This window comes from Stenella coeruleoalba, assembly GCF_951394435.1.
Source record: "Stenella coeruleoalba genome assembly, chromosome: 19".
NCBI lineage: Eukaryota > Metazoa > Chordata > Mammalia > Artiodactyla > Delphinidae > Stenella > Stenella coeruleoalba.
The window spans coordinates 48,319,550-48,342,898 of NC_137165.1; the positions used below are offsets into that span (position 1 = coordinate 48,319,550).

Here is a 23,349-nt window from a genome sequence, read left to right on the forward strand (position 1 = left end):
ACAGAAAAGTGAGGACAGCAGAGAAGCTGTTGAAGCTGTCAGAAATGGAGGCAAGACACAATTCCTGGCCCCACATAACCTACAGGCCCCTGGCCCACCCAACAGATAGACCCACCCCAGGCCAGCATCCTGAACCTCCAAAGCTTCCAGAGACGCAGGCAGAGAAAACAGTGGCCTCAAAGAAAAAACACTAAACAGAGGTCGGCCACCTGAGTTCTAGTCCAAGCTTTGGCACCAACTAGCGGCTGACCTTGGAGAAGATGCACAGCTGGCACTGCCAGCCCAGGCAGCGCTCAGCACTTACTGAGCACTCAGTCTGCACAGCGGCCAAGTGCAAACCAAGAGGGGCGTCCACCACAGGGCGGAGGACTGGGGGAGCTGAGTCAAGGAGGATACATGGCCTGCTGGGGGCCGGGAGGCAGGGTGGTGGTGTGACATAGAGAAAGCGCTCCGTTCTGCACTCAGACAAGTGACGGGGGTGGGGTCGTGGAGGCTCTGCAAGTGTACAGGACAGTGAGAGCTGGGCTACGGTGACAGCTGACCGGACAAGCAGAATGAACATTTGAGGGCTGTTAGGGATGCAAGAGTGACAGAACTAGGTCACCAACCGGACATGGGGAATGAGAGAAGGAGAAGCAAAACTGAGTTGATGATGTGGATGGCATGCTGTTCACCGAGTTAGGAAATAAGAGAGAAAGTTCACTCTGAAGTTTCCTTAGTTTGAAGAACTCATGGGACAGGAACGTGCAAAATGACTGGAAAGCAAACTACTAGAAAGCAAAATGTGACAAAATGCTTCTCTAGAAGGATGCAGTGTTGTGGTGCCAGCAATCTGTTAAGGAAATTTACAACTGCAAGAAGACAAACCAATAAAAATTGCTCACGACTGCTCGTTAAGTCACAGCAGAAAACAGCTGGGCAAACAGAAGAACCACCCATATGCACACATCCAAAGCCAAGGGGCCCGGACGACCACCAGCTGGCGAGAGGAAGACAAGCTGCAGTCCACGCGGTGGACCACTACTGAGCAGCATGGATGAACAATGACGTACAGTGACAGGAGCCCGCATGCCACGGGACTGTCCTGCAAGTTCTAGAAAAAGTCAACTCCAGTGACAGAAGGCAGCTCAGAGGCTGTCAGGGCCAGGGCATGAGGGAACTTTCTGGAGTGACAGAAACATTCCCTGTGTTGACTGCAGCAGTGGTTACACATCTGCCAAAACCCACAGTTTAAATTAGTGAATTTTACTGTATGTAAATCATATGTCATGAAATAGGAGAACAAAAATAAAAAAATAAAATAAAAAAATAAAACAAAAATTAAAAAAAAAAACCTTTGTTTTGTCTTAGGAATACACAGGATGCTGAAAGAACAAGCCACGGACCAGGAGAAAACATCTGCAGATCATGGACCTGAGAAAGGATTTGTATCCAGAGCGTAGGAAGAATTCTCAAAGTCTCAGTAAGAAGAAAACAACCAACCCAATAGATAAACAGGCAAAAGATTTGTCCAATAAGCCCGTGAAAAGATGCTCAACGTCATTAGTTGTTAGGAAAACACAAATTAATGAGCTCCTCCTGCACATCCATCAGAATGGCTACGATTAAAAACAATGACCACACCAAGGGCTAGCAAGGACAGGGTAAAATGACGCAGCCACTCTGGAAAGCCACCTGGCAGTTCCTTGAAACAATCAGGATCCAGCCACTTCACTCCCAGGTGTTTAACCAGATAAAGGAAAGCACCTGCCCAGAGACAGACGTGCACACGAAGGTGATCAAAGCCCTAACCTGGAAACCTCTAGATGTCCCTCACAGGGGAAAACGTGGTTCATCACACGAGGGAACTAGGAACGCGTGGGCACTCATGCAGGGAGGACACATCCGAGAGAGCAGGCAGAGCGCAGGCGACCAGAACAGCACCCAGAGCCCACACCACACGACTCCATTCACCCAACGACCCAGAGTGACAGGAACAGACCGGTGCCTGGAGAAGGGGCGCCCAGAAATCCTGTGGAGACAGGTCTCTATCTGCATTGTGGTGACAAAGCTCTGTGCCCGTCAACACTGATAAGAACCTACACATTAAATACGTTCAATTTCCTGTGTGTCACCAGCACCGTGACAAAGCTCTGAGGCAAAAGTAGAGGTAAGACGATGCTGGTCCCCCCCACCTGATGGTCTTCATCCACATGTTTCAATTCCCATCCGTGTGTCGCACACTCCCGTCTCCAGGAGAATCATCCGCACATCGGCCCATGCGTCCACTCAGATGTGCTGTGAGCCCCGCGTGTTCAGTGAATCTGAGCTCCGGACCTTCCCCAAAACCCACAGGCGTTTTCTCCCTCATGGTGCACCCCAACACCTCCACTCTCCTGACCACACCCACTCTCGCCAGAGGACCCAACCCTGTGCCCTAGCTGTCCCCTGACCATGTCTCGCACCTTGTGAGGGGCCCTGACCACCCTCTGATCATCCCCTACCTTGTAAGGGGGCCCTGTCTCCTCGCTTCCAGTTACCAAAATGCAGTCACAGTGGTATATTCAAAATGCAGATCTGACCGTCAAACCTGGTTCCCTGACCTCAGGACAACCCAAGGCCCCACTCTGGCTCAGAAGCCCCACCACCCCGGGCTGACTCTGGACCCTTCCCTGCAGGGCTGCCCCCTACCCCACACCAGGCTCCCTGGGCACAGTTTCCTCTGCCACGTGCCCCCCTCCCCTTTGCCCTGCCGTCCAGGCTGACAGCAGGACCCTGGGTGTCGGCCCTGCCTTGGGGCAAGGGAAGAGCTCGCCCAAGCGCCCTGTGGTGATGGGGTACAGCCACAGACCCTGTTCCCCATGACTGCTGGACCCCTCCTCACAGACTGCCTCTCATCCACAGAAGTGTGCAGAACCCTCTGTGGAAGACAGACCCTGAGCCAGCCCATCTATGAAACGCAGACCAGCTCAGAGACCTCAGCCATAAGAAAAGCATGCCAAGGCCAAAAACTACGAGCTCTTTTACCCATGAAACTCAGGCAAAGGTAAGAGATTCCCCATGTAAAATATATGTTCAAATATTAACAATCAAAGGAAACAGAATTAAAATAGGAAAGAACTGATAAGGCACAGAAGACCATTAAATGTTGAGGAAAGGTCGAAAGGATGCTAAAAATACAGTGTGCTTGGTCAAAGATTGTTTCTGGGAAGGAGGCCAAATGCCACATTAAAAAAAACAAACAAAAAAATCTGTCCATGCTGGTTATGGAGAAATGTAGTTTCTGCATGGTCTGCACAGCAGGGGTATTAGGGAATCTACCCATAAGACCCATACTAGTTAACAATTTTAAAAAGCACTGGCGTGTTTCCTCTCCCAATTTAAGGCAAATAAGTCACTTCATAAAATCATGCCCGTCTTGTATTAGTGTTGCAATGAGTTAACTAAGACATGTGGACTCACTGTCCCACTACTTACTTACTTAAATTAAGTTTTGATGTGATTTCTGCAAACCACAGTTAGGGATGTTAAATATTTATTCCTTGACCTGATTTCTCAAATACCTCTTTCTTACTCATCTCATAAACAGGCTAGAGATAACTTCAACTTGGGAAACACTACTTTATTGAAACAGAAAAAGAAGGACAGTCACTACCAATCTAAGAATTCATTCTGAGAAACTCCCCAGTGGAGCAGCGGCCATATAGAAAGCAATGCCCAGTTTTGGCTTGTGGCTATTCTCTGTAAAAGACCAAGCTCTCAACGAAACAGGCTGGTTTAAGAGAAAAATAATCACCCAGCACTGTTCTTGAAACTCTTAATACCTCTTTAAGAAATGAGCACCCTTCTCAGGACCAGACCCTGCACTCCCCTTCTCCAGTCCACCCCTGACCTGCTACTGTCCCTTTGGATTCATTTGCATTTTGCAAAGTTTTATGTAAACAGAATCATACACTATGCACTCTGTCCAATCAATCTGAAACAAAAGTTTCAGAAGTTTTCAATTCCTTTTTTAACTTTCCACACATAAATTTACCCTTAGTGGACCTTCCAGGCTGAAGAAACCAAATGGTGGAAACCGATCTGTGACTCAAAGAAATCATTATATTTTATGATGAGTATTAAAACTTACCTTATAACCAGGAAACAGTTAGATCTGTTACCAACAGTAAAGTAGTCAGCTGTGGTCAAAATATCAATCCCATGAGGGAAAGTGCCCTAATGAAAAAATAAAGTGGAAAAAAAAGAGACAAAAATTATTTTATTGAGTAAAGGCATTTTCAAAGTTTGATAATCAAATCCACATATGTTACTTTTATGAACAAAGAAGCATGATATAAACAAAGCTACAACTACACACCACTTAACCGAACTCAACCAAGGACCTCCAAGTCAGGTCACTTTACTAACTGCCTCTCCAAGGCTGGACACTGTGCTAAAATTATTTGAACCACTTAAAAATTTTTTTCCTAACAATTCAAGCATTTCAACTTTAAAATGTTGTAAGAGCCCTTTCTTTAAACCACACACCATAAAAAGACATCAGGTTTCGGCAGAATTAAAGCTTCCGATTTCATTCAACCCGTGCCCCGGCCGCCAGAAGGACCCCAGCGTCCCCTCAGAAGGGCCGGCGCCTGCCTGGGCTATGAATCCTGGACAAGAGCCCACCCCCCACGGCTGGCAGGAGAATGAACAAGACAACGACTGGGAGGCCCCACGTGGGGGCCTGACAGCCAACACCCAGGACCAGACTCTGAAACAGGGGGTTGGGGAGTTGGGGACAGCCCCCCTTAACACACCCAGGGACACACTCCCAGCCTAGGTCCAGGCCCCACCCCGAAGTCTGCAAGTTATTATTGATACCACCCTCTGGTAACAATACTTGAAAATCTGAAAACAAGACAAATAGGTTTTTTTTTTTGGGCTGCGTTGGGTCTTCGTTGCTGTGTGTGGGCTTTCTCTAGCTGCGGCGAGCAGGGGCTACTCTTCATTGCGGTGCATGGGTTTCTCATTGTGGTGGCTTCTCTTGTTCCGGATCATGGTCCCTAGAGTGTGTAGGCTCAATAGTTGTGGCGCGTGGGCTACAGGGCACATGGGCTTCAGTAGTTGTGGCTCGCGGGCTGTAGAGCACAGGCTCAGTAGTTGTGGCGCATGGATTTAGCTGCTCCACGGCATGTGGGATCTTCCCAGACCAGGACTCGAACCCTTGTTCCCTGCATTGGCAGGCGGATTGTTAACCTCTGCACCACCAGGGAAGTCCCCAAATAGTTTTCTAAAAGGACATAAATGACAAACTTTCGACCAAGGAGTGAATGCCTTGCTGTCACCAACCATAGGAGGGTGTGGTGAGGCCTGGGTCCCCAGAGCCCTTCCCCACTCTGAGCAAGCCGTAGACTATGGACCCACTGACTGCTAACCTCCCACACTGTCTCGAGGGAGCCCTGCATATGAAGAACTTGGGATCTGACTCCAAATTGTCAACAGACCCCAGCATGTCCGTCACGGACACAATGTCAGAATCAGAGGTTTGGTTCCCAAGCGAACCTAAAAGCCTATCAGTCTCCCGACACAGCTCAGTGCAGGGGATGGCCCCCACCACCCAAGAGGCAACCGCACGCCAGGCTGACTCCTGCTGGACTCCAGTCCACCCCAGACCAGGCTGAGGCCGAGTCAGATAAAGGCCACTGTGGCTGCAGGAGGAGGTGGTGCCCTTTGCTCCACCACCCAAGCCTGCCGCCCCCTGGGCAACGTTCAGATGCCTCCTGACACCCCAAGATCTTCTTGGTCCGGCCACTGCATGCCGAAGTGTCACATCTCTGTCCAGACAGCTCATCCCTGCAAGGAGGGACAGAACGGACAGAGGGGGCTGTGTTCCAGCAAATCCCTCCCAAGGTTTCTCTGGGAGCCGGGAGTGGAGGCTCAGGACCCCTCGCTCAGGCCTGAGTCCCCGGTAGGCAGAGGTGAGCCTGGACGGAGAGATGGGCGCCCCCACCAAATTCCTCCTGCAAATTCCCCCGTCGCTGAAGGTGGCCAAAGACAGGGTCTGTGCTCGCACCCAGGAGCCCGGAGGACATCCCACCCCAGGGCCGTGGACAAACACGCCCCCTGCTGCCCCTCACTTGCGCTCCATGCCCTCAGCAAGTCCATCACACATGGCCTCGCCCCATGTCTGGGGATACATGTGCCCTCTCCACACTCCCCTCCCACGCTCCCATTTCCTTTGGCAGGTTCACATCCTTCTCCTCCTCATTCCTGTCAAGCTGCAGAAGGATGTCACTGAGTGCAGGCCCACAGTACGCACCTCTTAAACATCGGCATGGCTTCCCCTGGACTGCGCAGGTCGGTTTTACCATAAACACCAGTGCACGGGGAGACAAGAAGGGTAAGGGCACAAGGACCCTAGCTGCTCACCTTCATTCCCTGATGGACCCCCCCAACCTGAGTGGCCCCCACGCTCCGACTGCGCAGGGAGCAGTACTGCCCAGCTCCTGACCGCCCTGGTGTCTTCTGGAACCTGGGGCTCTGCCGACAGGGGTGCCGTGGGGGCTGGAGGTGGGAGGGAGACACCTCTTCTCCTGGGTACTTTCAGGGTACCCAGTCTCCCCTGGCTCAGCCTCCAGCAGTTCCCTTCTTGATCACAGCCCCGCCCTCCTCTGCAGGCCCAGATCTTGGCCTGCGGGCCCCTCGACAACCCCACATTTCTCCCTGTCAGCCTCCCTCGTCCTGCAGGCAGCACTTGCTGCCCTGACACAGCGAAGCCTGTCGCCACCCGAGGTTGGCATCTCTGTCTAGTGACCAGCTTTCTTCTAAGTTTTCAGGGCTCCAGGTTTTCAGGACTAAGGGACACCCAAGGATACTAGGTCTCAGTCACCCCCCAGCCACGGAAGAAAGGCTGTGACCTTACTGGGCTCCTTCCACAGACAAGCACACCCGCAGAATGAGGCAGCACCCCAACAATTTCAAGGTAGCATGAATTCAAGTTCAAGATGAGTGATTTGGTTCCCTCTGTCTTTGGCAATGACTGTGGAATCCGAGACTTCGTTTGGACCCATCTTGGCATCAGTTTAGCCTTAACGTTGCATTCAGAACTGGACACCTCATCTCAAGGCCCCGGCCCCTCCCACACACACGCTCACAGCTCACAGCACAGGCTGCAGAACCTCCAGCTAAGCCTCCCTCCTCTCCGCCCCCTGGCTGCTCTGTCACCTTTGATGGAAGGTCAGCACGTCGGCCGCCCTCCACAGACCTGGTCCAGCCTGAAGCCCCGCTGGCTCCTCTCTCTGCTCCACCCTGAGTGCTGGGGGACCCCTTGCCAACACCCAGGCCATGTGGACGGAGCGCCTCACCCAGCAGCCCACACTTCCGGGAGAACTTCCCACCGTGCCCCAAACGACACCTCTGTGGAAGCCACAGCTGCAGCATCACCCCCTCTCCCTGGCCTTTGGCGGCCCAGGAAGGGCGAGTGGACCCAGCACTGGGAACGCAGGCCCCGGTTCAACAGCAAGGCCAGCCCCGCTGTGGGAACCCTGACAGACTCGAGGGCATCCAAGGGGACAGTCCCTGCATGCACGCTTTCTCGCAGACGTCCAGGCAGGAGTCTTGGAATCCCGTGTCTGTCCAAGCCTTCCCTCTTGTGCACGCCCACCTCTCCCGTCCTCCCACCTGCTGAGCAGCCACTCTGCGTGGGCTCCCCTTGGTCCTGCAGCCTGACCTCTGCCCCTCAAGGCCCGTCACCGCTTGTCCCCAGTATCACCTGCTGATCCCCAGGCCCACAATGCACTCACCTCCAGCCCAGACCTCTCTCCTGGGCTCCCCTGGCCATGGGAAACTGACCCTTGAGATGGCTAATTTGCTGCCAGACTGGCCACGTGTCCCAGGGTGGTCATCGTCACACACAGTATGAATGACTTGGGGATAAAGGCCACACCTCCCAGCCCAGGCCGACCGCAATAAGAGGTTCAGGGCCGGGGGCACGATGTCAAGTCAGGAGGGGCCACTGGGCGGCTGGCAGGCAGAAGCTGGCTCCTTCCACACGTGGGACAGGCAGGGGTCACGTCTCTGCCCCTGCCCTGCCAGGCTCCTCTGCCCACACCCCTCCAGCGCCCACGGGCAACTGCTGACATCAGAAGGCCCCCGGCAATGCACAAGGCACTGATTTCTGACGTGTGTGAAAATTACTTACACATTCAAGTTTCCTGTAAAACAACAACTAATTGTTTAAAACTTGTGTCAACACTCACCTGAGTCACATTATGAGTGAATCTGCGACCAGAAGTCACAGTGTGAAGTACTAGCTTATTCTAGGTGAATTCTTTACCCACGTTTGTAGCTTTACTATTTCTACTTCTACATCTACAGGAAGTTTTAGGAATGAAGATTTTTGAAAATAGCCATACCTGTCTTCCCACGTTCTCCTGGAAAGCAGCCTAGGAAGAGAAGCACAAACACAGCAGTGAGTTAGGTGTGCACTCGCTGGACATGAGTGATGGACGCACAGCAAATCCAGTGCAGGACCAATGAGCCATGACTGTTTTTTAAATAAAGATCCTCAGTGCTGGCCACTCAGAGCCTCAAGGGTGGTTTATCTTTCTGATTTTACATCCTGGTGTGCTTTAAAACCATGATTTAAGAATTTTATAAAATCAGCTTAGCGGCCCAATGCTGAGCTTCACACCAAAGCCTAATTCAAGGTCTTAGATACAAAAATAAGAATAGAGTCATGGGCTTCCCTGGTGGCGCGGTGGTTGAGAGTCCGCCTGACGATGCAGGGGACACGGGTTCGTGCCCCGGTCCGGGAAGATCCCACATGCCGTGGAGTGGCTGGGCCCGTGAGCCATGGCCACTGGGCCTGCGCGTCCGGAGCCTGTGCTGCACAACGGGAGAGGCCACGGCAGTGAGAGGCCCGCATACCGCAAAAAAAAAAAAGAAAAAAAAAAGAATAGAGTCATATCTGTTTGGTTAACTAAAAGCCCAAAACACAAATCATTTTCCTGGGGATGTGTGAGGACAGCTCACAGGACAGTGACCCTGAGTGCCGGGTCTCCCCATGCTGCCTTCCCCAGGACCTGCCACGGACATGCTCCACGTCCTGCTCACAGGCCCAGAGCTGGGCTATTCACAAGGTCAAAACATTACCTTAGAATGAGGCATCCTTAGGTGGACCTTCTTGCCACCAGCTAGTAAACGCCCAAGGCGTGCAGCTGCGCACAATGCAACCTCATCGCCACGCGCCATCCACCAGAGAGACAGGTCAGAGGGCAGAGGGCGGGTGGCTGGTGGCTTCAGGGAGCACCTGGGAGGGGTGACCCTGCCTGTAGACGCAGCCCCAATGCCTGGGGCAGGAGCTTCCTGGAAATGAGGTCGTAACCTCTAGGGCTTTCATTTCAGCTACAACTTCATCATCCCCTGCGGGGCGCTGGGAGGAGCACATGCAGTTGTGCACAAGGAATCAAGACAATGGAACACAAAGACCCCCACGTGATGTTTAAATGTGCACCCGACACCTCTGGCAGGAAACAGAGAAAACCAGAAACTTGGTCGTCTCCAAGACCTCGCACTTGGTGGCCCTGGGGAGGCACAGCTGGACTGGCACTGCCCCAAGGGCCCTCATGCAGCTTTCACACTGGGAGCAGGGAGACTCGACTTTTGCTATGTACCATTTTGCACCTTTTGCAATAAATTCATTAAAGAAAATTTTAAAGCAAAAATGAAACCAACCAAAAGACAATGGAAAAAAGATACAATGCCAATTTACGTAACATGCAATATTTAGGAACACATTTACTATTCTGGTGACATCATTTAAAAGGTAAAAAATAATACGAGATGTACATGAAAAAGCACAAGTCCTAAGATGGTGACACAATGTTGAAAAAAAAGAAATGGGAGGAATGGCTCTACCCAGTATTAGGGTTACTAGAGAGCCATGGTAACCCAGACAAAAAGACAGACACAGATTGATGGGACAGAACAGAGAAAATCTTTAGGATCGAGAGCTAAGTAACGAATTCTCAGACTTGACACCAGAAACATGACCCATAAAAGAAAAAACTGGTAGGTTGGATCTTATCAAAATTAAAAAAACTCTTGTTCTCGTGAAAGACCTTGTGAAGAGGATGAGCAGACAACCCACAGACTGGAAGGAAGAACCTACAAACCACTCGCCCAAGAAAGAAAAGACTCCTGAACTCAACAATAAAAACAAACAACCCCGTGAGAAAAGGGGCAGAAGACTTTGCTGGGGCTCAGGGCAGGCCACCCAAGCCACATATTGATATTTTGAATTAAAGTTACTTGAGAAACGGCCAGTAGAAGAAAAATGATATTAAAAACACTCTGACTGTGAAAGCAGGAATAAATCTCCCATGTGAAGGTACCCTCCCCATTCCAGGGGGAGAGAAAGCGTCCTCATCACCAGTTAGGGAAATAAACCTTGTCACTTCTTCATGAGCCTCTTTGTTAAATCTTCACAAATAACTGTTTCTTTGTCTGAAAATGATATAGAAACAGCCTGCTTTGGTCACTTTGTGGGTCCCATTTTTATGAGACCTCCGTGTATACGAATTACCTTGTTTCTTTCTCTCCTGTTAATCTGGTTCGTGTCAATTTAATTACTAGACCAGCCAAAATCCACCAAGAAGGACTGGTGTGGGGGGAGGAATTTCCCCCTCCCCAACAACTTAAATAGACACGTCACCAAAGAGGATACAGGTGGTAAATATCACATGAAAACTTGCTCAACATCACTAGCATCGCCATCAGAGAAATGCAAGTTAAAGCCACAATGAGCTACCATCACACACCTAATCAGAGTAACTAACGCAAAAACAATGACAACACCAAATGCTGGTGAGGCCATAGAAAAACTGATCACTGACAGAATGATGGAGGGAAGGTACAATGGTGCAGCCCCTCTGGAAAACAGCAGGGCCCTTTCTTACAGAACTAACCATGCAACTACCATATGACCCCAAAATTGTATTCTTGGCATTTATCCCAGAGAAAGAGAAATTGTGTTCACACAAAAACCTGTCCATGAATGTTTACAGCAGCTTAATTCTTAATGGTCCCAAACCAGAAACAACCCAGAGACCCTACAATACATGAACAATTCAGGCAGCTGTGGCACAGCTGGCCAGGGAAGGGCAGGAAGGAGGGGCTGCCAGTATTGCCACAGCCTCGGTGGACCCTGGGAATCGTGCTGCAGGAAAGGCAGTCCCAAAGGTCACACCGTGTGAGTCCACATATATCACATCAAAAACTAATACGGGGTTTAGTACTAAACATCCAATTTGGCGTCCAAAGAAAAAGACTGGGACTCGTAGCTACACCCAGGCTTCAAGGACATCTAAGGTCAAGAGAAGTGTGGCTCCCTGGCCCCATTCCCTCCTCCTGAACCTGCCGCCAGAAGCCAGTGGCCGCTGGGGAGACACATTTGGGGGCCTGCTGGGCACTTTCTAACATGTACAACAACTAGCGTTGAACAACCACTTAATGGGACATCTTTTCACAAATTCATAAATATATTCACCGTGATTAACCGGGTGGGCCTCCAGTCTGTCACTCTCCGAGACACCCAAGTGTGACGGGAAGGCCATCCTCCCAGGGCTGCTGGTGGTGGTGAGAGCCTCCTGGCACCTGACAACCCGGAGAGGTGGTGCCCCCAGGGCACAGGACGGAGAGAGAAGACAGCTTACCACCCGCACTGAGCTCCCACCTCCTGGGCGCTGGGGAAAGAGGCCCGAGCTTGCTGGGCGGGCTCCCAAGGACAGCACAAAACAAGCACAAACAGGAGCCAAAAAGGACGAAACACGTCTTCACGAGGAAGCAGCTTTGCAGTGAGAGAAATTTCATCCCCAATAATTAGGGACTTGATCCTGACATTTTCAAATGAGCTTCGAACAAAAGCACCTTTCACTGCCTTAGCCTTGCACCACTAGGTAAGCAGGGGTCACTTAGGTGGTGTTTAATGCAAAGAATTTCTGCTGATTTTAAAGGATTTTAACTTGAAAAAAAATTATTTCTGTCGTTTTATTTCACCTCTTCCCTAGGGTAAAAAGTATCAGTGCTTTCATTTTATTATTGCTTCTCAAAATTAGCTCTTAGGTTCCAATAAACAGAAAAGAAAATATAAAAGAAAATGTAAATATATATATATATATTTTAGGCCACACTGTGCTGCTTGTGGGATCTTATGTCCCTGACCAGGGATGGAACCCCAGGCCCCCTGCAGTGGAAGCACGGAGTCCTAACCACTGGACCGCCAGGGAATTCCCCAAAAGGTAATTTTTAAGGACAGATTTAACAAACGATTCTTACTGTATTTCAATGAGTCTTACAATTACTGCCTGAGGGTAAATATCAGGGCACAAACGTGAAGACTTCTCAAAGAATCACCGGGCTTCCTACTGATGCTCAAGACAAAAGAAGAGAAACGGCAGGACACAGATGAGGTCCTGAGCTTTCCTGGGAAACTTTTCTTGAAACCAGAAAGTTTCAAGGACCCCATGTAATTCAGGGAACAGAGAGCAGGCAGGCCATCAGCAGCTGCAAGGGAGCAGGGGGCTCTGTGACCTGATGGAGCCCCTGCCTCTGAGGACGGAGGCTGCGCTTCCGTGTCACCCCACCAACCAAAAAGCGAGGCTGCAATGCTGATCCCTGGCCAGACACTCACTCGTCAAACAGACAGCAGCACCCACTGTGCACACTTGCCCACTCCTGAGCTGTGGACCCTCCAGGCCCCCTCTCCATCCCCACCTGGACGGGGGCAACCCATCCTGACCCACCCTCCACGGGCTATAGCCCACTCCTCGGCTGGGACCCAGAGGGAGTGGGAGCCACCCTCCATGGGCCCCCATCCCCTGGGCGTCCCTCCTGCTTCACAAGCCCATGACCACAGCCTCTCCGGGGAGCCGGTCACAGATCAGAGCCACCCACACCCTCAAGAAAAGGAACAGAACAGGAAAACTTACAGAGGCTGCTCTCCTGCAGTTTACATCTCGGTCAAACACGGCAGCGATCACCAGTGCGCTGTGAGAAAACGGGAAGGCGATTAATGAAAGGGAATCTGCACAGACGCCTGGGACGCTGACCCCATAGTCTCCCTCCTCCACATGCCCACAAGCCTGTCTGTGGCTCGGGGGCCTTGGCTAAAGAGACGCTCATGGGGCAGCGAGGGTGGCCAACCCCAACTTCATGAGAGCCAGCAGAAGTCACAGGGAGGGTGGCCTCGTGTACAGGCCTCACGGGGCAGGACGAGGACGGCAGGGTCGGGGCAGGATGCCAGGTACAAACAGAGAAACGCGTGGGCAGCCAGCGGGGCCCAGGAGGCCAGCAGGAGCGATGAGTCCTACATCTCCCCAGAAACTGTAGGCAAGCACAGAAAGCAGCTCTGATGGTCCTACCCCCACAAGCCAAACCACGACCGAGCTCCACAAGAAGGAAGCCCCCAGGCTCACACTGTCCACCAGCTTCACTGAAACCTCCCTTCACTACGTGATCACCCTCCACCATCGGGGACAAACCGGAAGGTACTTAAGTGCCCAGTCGGCTTTGGTAACAACAGAAAACAAAGTGGGGACAAAGTGCTGTGTCTAAGTGTGACTTGTAAATTTGCATCTCCTATCAGCCCACAGAGGAAATGTTTGAAAAAGGGTTATTCAGACACACAGAGATCACCTGAAAGGGGTGCTGCCCTCCCACCCGACAGCCATTCTGTTTGGTACTGAAGTTGTAGAACCCAACCCTACAAATCTGTCAAAACCCACAGAACTGTTCACGACAAAGACTGAATTTTCCTGAATGCAAATTAAAAAGAAACTATAGAAGTGGGGTCCTGCAACAGCAGAGGAAATGTGCCTGCGTTACACAAAGACACTACACTCGATGGACGGGGAGGAGACACGGGAACTCTCTCCTCCGGCGCGGGTGTGTTTCTCACGGGGGAGGGTTAGCAGTTCTGAAACAACTGCATGTGGATGCCGCAGAGGAGGGAGCCAGGATGAAGCAGCACTGATCACAGGAGGCCAGGGGACCCGGCGCTGGGCTGGAATCGCAGGTGTCCACGCAGTTGGCCAGGCCGGAGGTGCAAAGGATAACACTGTGGGAATGGGAGTGGAATCCAGGTCCTGGATTCTAAATACTACTCTCCACTATGAGGAACACAGACTCCTGGAGGTGGTTGACTCCAGCGCTGGGTTGAGGGAAAAAGAAAAGCCTGGGGCATCCTGTCATGCTAGAAATTGAGAAACCATTAAAAACAAAGGCGCAAGGGGGCAGGGAACACAGGGCACAGAAACCAACCTGAAATTGCTCCCAACAGCCAAAGGCAGAGCAATCTGAGCAACAAAATAACCAACGGTGCTAGAAGATAACCCATGGTCCACACTGACGTAAGTAAACAAAGGAGCAAAAGGCAGAGGAGACATGTTTTCCTACGAAAGAACCACCATCGCGAGCCTAGCGCAGTACCCGATGGGTGCTGGGTGTGAAAACTGGATAGTTACAGAGTCTCAAAGTACCCCCAAAATGTTTATTATTTATTTTTAAAAAAACAGTCACTTTACAGACCTCAACTGGCACAGTGAGTTTGGGACGCACCCCAAATGCGACACCAAGATGGCAGGCACATCACCAAAGAGCAGCTGCGGTTTAACCACTGGCCCCACACAACGCTCATTCCTCGGTCCCCTTTGTAAGAGGTCGATATTCAGGGAAGCTGGTGAAGGGCTTTTATGGGAACGTCTATTATTTTTGCAATTCTTCTTTAAGCCTGAAGTTAGTTCAAAATTTAAAGTTTTTTTGAAAAGCCACTAAATATCTGAAGATTTTTCAAGATCCAGTGTTAGTATTTGGGGTCCTTTTACTAGTTGAAGCTGAAATCAATTTCAGCAAAACTCTATTAACAGAAAGTTATTCCCCATTCCTCTCTCAACTCTTTATTATATTATAAACTACAGCCAAAATGAGATTTTTTAAAAATACTGGGCTTAACACTAAAGGAAATTCATCACCAGATTAATCGATTCCATTTCAACATCATAATTTTTTTGTTAACAAAGTCTTAGAAATCATTAAACTGATCAAGACATTTAATACTGTGATCTTTCAATAAACAAAAATCACACAACTACTGTTCTTTTTTTTTAATTGAAGTATATAGTTGATTTATAATGTTGTGTTACTTTCAGGTGTACAGTAAAGTGATTCAGTTATACATATGTGTGTGTGTGTGTGTGTGTGTGTCTCTATTCTTTTCCAGATTCTCTTCCCTTACAGGGTATTAAAAAATATTGAGTATAGTTCTCTGTGCTATACAGTAGGTTCTTGCTGTTTATTTTATATATAGTAGTGTGTATAATGCCATTTGCAGCAACATGGATGGACCTAGAGATTACCATACAAAGTAAGCTAAAAACAAATATATGATATTGCTTATATGTGCAATCTAAAAAAAATTATACTAGTGAACTTACATACAAAAGAGAAATAGACCCACAGACATATAAAACAAACTTATGGTTACCAAAGGGGAAAGGCGGGGAGGGATAAATCAGGAGTTTGGGATTAATGTATACACACTACTGTTCTTAACAAAAACATGTTTGGTGTTTTATTCTAAATGTATTCTCATCATTGATGGAAAGTTAAGTATTATATTTGCATATTAGTTTAGAGCCTTTTTTACTTTTATTTTTTATTAATATTTATTTATTTGGTTGTGCTGGGTCTTAGCTGTGGCAGGCGGGCTCCTTAGTTGTCAGGTTGCATGGCATGCGAACTCTTAGTTGCAGCATGCGTATGGAATCTAGCTCCCCAATCAGGGATCGAACCCAGGCCCCCTGCGTTGGGAGCACAGAGTCTTAACCACTGTGCCACCAGGGAAGTCCCAATAAGAGCCTTTTGAAAAACTCCATAAGATCATATGTATTCTAGGAAAAGATACTAACCAAGAATTTCTGCTTTACTTTAACATCTGACACCAGAAAAATGTTGACATATCTATAATGCCTCTGTACCAAAAGTCCACATTTTACACTGAATTCTTGAAATTTCCTGTCAATCTATTTATCCTAAATTACAATTTTTAAATTATGGAACACTGATTCATGAGGAGAGAATGGAAAAAAACGTAGAGAATAAACTTAAAATCACCTGCCATCCTAACCCTACAGGCCACCATAACCCCTGTAAGGTCACTACTAAGTTATGCATCGAACCGCTCTGACTACCAGGCCTCCCAGCTGTGGACGCTCTGGCCCTGCCTGGGGCAGGCTGGGCCCAACTTCAACCTAGCTCCTTGGTGCAGCCGAGACCACTGAGCCAAGTCCAAGTTCCACTCTGTGCCACCGCCGCGCCGTGCAGGTCAGCCTGCGGGGCCTGCTCCGTGTGGCCAAACGGAGACAGCATGGCTTCAAGTCTGTCCGCTTACGCTGTGACTGAGCCAAAACATTAATGAACTCCTGTGCCGAAGGGTCCTTCCCAGCTTTGTCGTGTGTGCTACCTCCTTCCAGCCCCTCCCCTGAACCTCAGTCGGCAGCTGCAGGGAAGGGGCTCTACCTCCTTCACTCTTCCAGCACACGCTCCCCCATAGTTACCTGGCAGTGACGGGGCCCAGGCCAAGCTCGGGCGTCCCCACCACAGGTGACGCCGCTTACGTTCTCCTGTAGACCCCTCTCTGTGTTCGGCCTGAGGTGGGTCTGTGGGCCTCCCGCGCCCCCGTGGCAAGGTCCAGCCCACTTGGCTCGGTCCCTGCGGTCACTTGCCACACAGCAATGATTCCTGGAGAGACTGTGTGTCGTGGGAGCCCGGCAGCAACCCCCCTGAATGGCACGCAGTGGTCTGCCTCTGGGCGCAAGCCTCCTGTCCCGTCACGGTGAACACACCCTGCCTGTGGTCACAGGAGCAGACCCCGAGCTCACAAGGGCCACAGGGCCAGGCCACCGACTCAGACACGCAGGGTGAGGCTCGTCCGAAGGCCAGCTTCTGAAGGGCTTGCGTTGGCTACAGCCTGAGAACCTGACCCTGGGGCACTAGAGACAGGCCCAACCGCCTCCGTCAGGTTGTTTCTGCATTCACAAGTAAATGGCTTCAAATACTGGCTGCTTTATCCATATTTTACCAAACTTCACAGAACACAGTAGGACAAATATAACAAAACCACTTAAAAAGCACAGCTCTTAGTCAAATATAGACTCAAGTTAATTCAACAAATCCACTGTGTATATATCTACGAATGCAACAAGTTTTAAATACTGTTCTGATTTGGACTCAATTTTGAAAATTACTCTCATTTCACACTTTCAGAACAAAACTGGCTTATCTAGAAATACTAGCATGTTTCAAATAAAAGTAGGTATGACAATATTGTTTAAATATCAACATGAGAGCTCCCCCAGGGCCCCCATGTCCCATGTGCTGTGAAGTTTTCCTCAGCAGGATGGGGCTGAGCATGAGTCATGTGCTTTCACTTAGAATTTCAGTGAGAGGTGCAGGGGCCAGACTGTAGCCAGCAAGGACCATACCGACCACAGCCACTGGGGCTGGAACACTCTCAGGTATCTTCACCTGTTTGCTTTCGCTGGGAGAGTTCAAGTAATACTTCACCCAGGATTTCCCAACACAGAAAGATGGTCTGTGTCAAACAGAAAGGGCCTTTCTTTCTTGTCCGAGTCAGGGGAGCTGCGTGCCTGGACCTGCTCCGAGCTCCAGGCACCTGGTTTTAGCAGGTACAGCAAAAAGCAGATCTCACCCCGAACTCAACTGTTGTTAGTTTGTGTAATATTTTGTAGCAATAAAATACAAAATATACTTTGTACCTTAATTAACAGTAATCTTGTCATTTCAAAGTCAAAAACGTTTTAAATATCAGACTAATAATTTCTTACCCATCCGTGTTGTCTAAAGGTTTCAAGTCACATTGGTTTTGGAATAAATTACAAGACGTGGGCTTCCCTGGTGGCGCAGTGGTTGAGAGTCCGCCTGCCGATGCAGGGGACACGGGTTCGTGCCCCGGTCCGGGAGGATCCCGCATGCCGCGGAGCGGCTGGGCCCATGAGCCATGGCCGCTGAGCCTGCACGTACGGAGCCTGTGCTCCGCAACGGGAGAGGCCACAGCAGTGAGAGGCCCGCGTACCGCAAAACAAACAAACAAAAAAATTACAAGACACACGTGTGGCTTTCTCTAAATCAGAAGAATCAAAGCTCATACCAGCTGACACAACGGCGAAACACAAGACGTCTTTAAAGTGCTTTTCATTCGCAGCAGAGCTAAAATGGAGTCTGAGGGGAGACCTACCAGGTGGACGGGGGGGAACACTCTGGTCACCAATTGCCACTTAACTTTTCTCGAAAAACAGGAAGGTTACCTTCCCCCTGGAGTCCGTCATCAAGAAACGCTGAGTGGGAACAAGACGTAGCTTTGAGCAATGCTTGCCATTTCCTGATTTTTCAGGACAATCTTGCCCTCGAGGAAGAGATCTGGGAGCCAATCCCCAGGCACTGCCCACGCTGCCCTGCTCGCCCAGCTCGCTCCGCGAGGCTGAGTCGGGCACTGCCCCTGGTGCGGGAGGGGCCCTGCAGGGTTGATGTCAACAGGAGCTCGGCTTACAAAAGAGTTTCAGGTGAGGAAATCGCTAGAAGGTGACAACCAACACACATGCTGGCAACAGGGATCTTTTTTCCTTTTCTTGCAAATTAGCTTTTGATTACTGGTGAGATGGTACTTTCTAGATAATGCACAACCATCCTCTACCATTTTAATTTTATGTGTTTCTTTCTCCCTAAATTACACTTGGCTTTTCAGGAAGTCCTATGTACTTATCCACAAAATAATTATTCCATCTCTTATTGTGTCTGAATATAACGCTTAGGAAATACAGGTTTTCAAAATCGACCAACACTAATTCAAACCATGATTAAAATGACCTAAAAACTTCCTTTTCAGTATTTACAAAACAGAGAGGGTAAGCACATATTCACAGGTGAGGGGGGAAAACAGTTCCTCAGGTTCCTTTAGGAAGGGGAGCAGGCCAGAGCAGTTCCTTTAGGAAGTGAGCGTTCCTTCCCTGCACGGCTCACTGAGCTGGTGGCCGGCCACACTCTGACCTCTTCCTCTGTATGGGCTGAGCCCAGCCCTGCCCATTATTACCACCACCTGATTCTTTTCATCAGCTGTTTCTAGTTCATTTACAGAATTACAGTTTGATTTCAACTGTCTACTTTTGCAGGATCTACTGATGAGTTTGTGAAAGTATAAAGATATCAAGATTTTATCATGTGCCAGGATGAACAGGCTTAAAAGCTGACAATTAAAATGTGGTCACTTATTACAAACCAAGGGAGGCTGATCTCAAAGGACACACCCCAACCGATACTCCTGGGGCAGGGAAGCGAGCGCCCGCAGCGTCCTGCAGACTCACCTGGCACTGTGACTCACCCTTCAGCCCGCCCGCCTGCCTGCTCCACCCCCCGGGCCTGCTGTCTAGATGGACCAGGAAAGGCTGGAGCACAGGCTCCCTCGGAACCTGCCCAACTGGACTGAGAAAGCTGCCGGGCATGGCTCCAACGGGCACTTGCTGATCCAGTCCTGGGATGGGCACAGGGGAAGGGGACAAGAGGGGCCTTTCTGAGCAGAAACTCCATGAGGCACTAACTCCAGGGTAAATTAGGAGGGCTGTGAAGCAGGAGTCTCTGGGCTCCCCTGCAAGCTGGTGGTTTCAGCGTATGTAAACTCATCAGTGATTGCTTGGGCGTATCCAAGACGTCAGGGAAATTCAGCCTCCACGGAGATCAAAGGCCCCAGGTGAACCACATGAGTTTCTGCGGACGGACGCTGCCACCAGTACAGGCAGCTGTGATCTGTCCCTATTTAAAATGAGTCCCAGCTCAGAAAGCTCGGTGTCCTAACCACCCACCTGCACTCTGTCCCCCCCACATTCCAGTTCCCTCGGGGGCCCCACAGGAGGGCTCAGCCCACCCCTCAGCTGCAAGCAGACCTGCATCACCCTCGTCCAACAGGTGGGCTGCACAGGCCTCCACCCAGCGGGGTCGCTGGTCTCTTCAAAGCCCTCTCCCAACAGGCGCCAGCTCCAGGAAGTAACCCTCTCACCAAAGGGGGTCTTTCCTTTTCTGAATAACGGGGCATCACCCTGAAGTAAGATGTGCCGGTGCCCCTTCAGCCTCCAGGAAAATTGGACAGGAGTATGTGAAGGGCCGCCCACACCAGGAATCCACATTGACAGTCACGCCATGTGAGCAAGGGCCAGGCTTAACACTTACCAGCACTTCTGCTCACCGGCTGGTACTCCGCATTATAAAACCACTGCTGAGATTAGCATTGCAATGGCATCTGCTTTTGGGTGAAAGAGGCTCCCTTCCCAAGCCCAGGGCCTGCACAGAACCCTGCTCTCTGGCCCACGTATGCCAGCAGGGACAGCAGGACTCAGGACCCTATTTCTCTCCAAGTTGGTGACGAGGTCTTGTGAGTCTGACGTTCTCACCTACGGGGCAATGAGAAGCTTCTCCCCGAAGCAGAGGACGTGGTGAGTGGTGGCTGCCCACCTCTGGGCCCAGTGCCTCTACTGACCCTTCAGCCCTTGGCAATGCTTCTCCCATTGGGCTGAACCAAAGAGAGTCCCTGGAGAAAGCAGGGGCCCAGGTTCCTGCAACCTTCCAAGCTCTCAGCCACAAAGGTTAAACTGAAAAAAGAAGCCTTGTCGGGATGATTTAACTCTGAAATGGGAATGACCATTTGGAGCCAGATTCCCCCACATCTGCTTCTGGCAGAGGCAGCGTGGCATTTGCAGAGCCAGGTCTGGCTTAGCTCCAGGCAAGCGTCCTTGGAGGAGTGGGAAGCCGTGACACTGAATGAGACAGCACCCAACTAAGGGTTCATCATCCTGTGACTGCTGATGTAAACAATGAGCAAAACACACTTTTTTGCTTCATTCTCTAGTTACAGAAGCAACTTCCAAAAAGCGGAGGAGCAGAACAAGAAAGCAGTAGGCAGCGCCTTCCCTGAAGCTGCATTAAACAGCAAACGATCTCCCGTTTGCAGAGCAATGAGAGAGTGGGGAACGCACGCCCGAGGGCAGGAACAAGGGACAAAGGCACAGGCAGCCTGGTCTCAGCAGCCAGGCCTCAGGCCACGGTACCTCCACAAGCCTACTGCCCTCCCACCCCACCCGTCCCCTCCCAAGGATGGACAGGACCGGAAGGGGTCAGACACCTTTACAACCTCCTGGGAAGCAGTGCGGCTCCCTAAGCAGGGGTCAGAATCCTCAAGCTGCTCTGCAGGCTCCTCCTTCGCGTGAGGGTAAAGACTGAGAAATACAGCCTGGCCACGCATCCGGAGCAGTAAACAGGTCTGAGGACCCTCTCCAGACCCTAGAGTGGCCCACGCCCTCCACGGCTTTCCCCCGGGCCCAGCTGGCGCTCAGAAGGTGGGAGGGACCCGATGCGCGGACTGGAGGAGGATGATGTCAGGACAGAGTTGCCGTGCGGATGCTTTGAGACCTGGGGGGGGGTCTCCCGCTCTTTTCACGGCACCTCCTTCGTGGCAGGCGGCCTCCAGGACCTGAGAACAATGTTGCAATCCATCTCCTAGGAAAAGCCATCGGATAAGTGTTACAACCATGACTAACCCAGAGGCTGCTGCCATGCTGGGCCACCTCCTCCAGCTTCTTAATCAACAACCAGAAGCAGAGACCTGACCTCCCTTTTCACGTCAAAGGGACTCCAGTCCAACAGAAGACAGGGAAAAAATTAACTCACAACATCACTATACTGAGGACACACCTGTTTTGAATTTTCCAGGGCACAAACATAGGATCCTAAAAGTAGGGCTCAGGCCCACGCGGGTGGCACAGCCTGCTGCCCTCACTGCTCTGTCCAGGAAACCAGGGGAAATGTATTTTTCCAGCCTTGTGAGGCCGAGCTGGTTTTCACTGCACAGGTGCGGACAGTGAAGCAGGCGAGCCAATGCTGTCACTCCTCCACAGTGATTGGAAAATCATTTAACAGGCTTTACCTTGAGATGGCGGCCACGAAGGGCTTCAGTTCCTGAGGCTCGTAGGCCCGTGCGAAGGCCCAGCACACATAGCAGGCGGCGTCCCTGACGTTGGAGCCCACGCTGCAGGCGCCCCGCTTCTCCTCGTATGTCAGCGCCTTCAGGATCACGGTGACAACTGCACATGGGAGACAGAGACCGTGATGCAGCCAAAGCAGCACTCAGCTCCACAGACGCTGCACCTACTGTACCACAACCCTGATGGCACCTGCCCCAGAGAGGCAGGTGAAAACGTTTCTCAAAAGTTGCCCCAAAACTCCTAGAGAACGGCACGGACATGCCTGCGGGGCCCACCAAAGGGACGCTGCTGGGCCCAAGGAGACACAAAGGGACACAGAGGCCACCAGCAGCAAGGGAAAGGGCTGGCATTTCACGGGAGCAAGACGAGGGTGAGCAGCACCACCTGGGACACCTTCTGATGAGGAAAGAGTATCTGATCCAGAGGACACCGGACCCTGGAGTCCTGCTGTCAAGGGGACCACGAACGATAGACGGGCTTCTAATTCAGCCGCAAAGCAGTTACCAGCTGGTAAGCAAGCTCGGAGGGAGGAGACCCTGTTACACAGGTGTCCTAGCTCTGCTCGGAGGGCATCTGTGACCTCACGGAGCTTTAGGGCTAAGAATTAGGGTGACAAAGCAAAGCCCATGGTCATTCTGTGCTAACTCCAGGGATAACCCAGATACATTTACTTACCTAAGACACCTGTGATATTTAAAGTAATTTGAAGTACATACAGATTGTCCTTCTGGTTCCATTTTAAAATGTCTCACTGAGTTTTTAATAGTGCACATGTAATTTTTGATTTTATAAAGAGATGAGAGAATTTAAGACACATGGTAAAAGCACTGTAATGTTTAAGGGAGCTGAAATTGTACTGTATTTACCTATTAAATTTATCAGATTCATGTATTTCAAGTATTTGGGAAAGGTCTGCTTATTAGAGACAAGTACTTAAAAAGAAAATACAAAACACTCATGCATAGGGTTTTAAAAGTATAAAGGTACTGAATTAATTTTATAAATGAACAATTGTTTAAAGCCTCTTAAAATGATTATAATAGTAAAATGTAATAGAAATAACCCTCAGAAAATTTTTAACTAACAATTCAAAGGTAGAGTATTAATTTTTTTAAATCACACTCAATGAAATTCTCTGAAAGAACATGCTGAAGACTGAACATCAAACAGCTCCCACGGTGTTTAGAGAAGTATTAAAAGTGAAAATGAAGGCTTCCCTGGTGGCGCAGCCGTTGAGAGTCCGCCTGCCAATGCAGGGGACACGGGTTCGTGCCCCGGTCCGGGA

At 50.3% G+C, this 23,349-nt stretch overlaps 1 protein-coding gene across 1 annotated transcript in view; it reads right to left on the reverse strand.

The window, feature by feature from the left end:
• The window catches only part of TBCD (tubulin folding cofactor D), a 173,648-nt gene that overhangs the window by 53,728 nt on the left and 96,571 nt on the right, over window positions 1–23,349 (reverse strand). The window contains exons 14-17 of the mRNA XM_079904179.1: window positions 22,007–22,163; window positions 12,951–13,008; window positions 8,376–8,405; window positions 4,112–4,197 (exon numbers count right to left, since the gene is read on the reverse strand). Of these exons, the coding sequence (XP_079760305.1) occupies window positions 4,112–4,197; window positions 8,376–8,405; window positions 12,951–13,008; window positions 22,007–22,163 (331 nt within the window). The remainder of the gene's footprint in view (window positions 1–4,111; window positions 4,198–8,375; window positions 8,406–12,950; window positions 13,009–22,006; window positions 22,164–23,349) is intronic.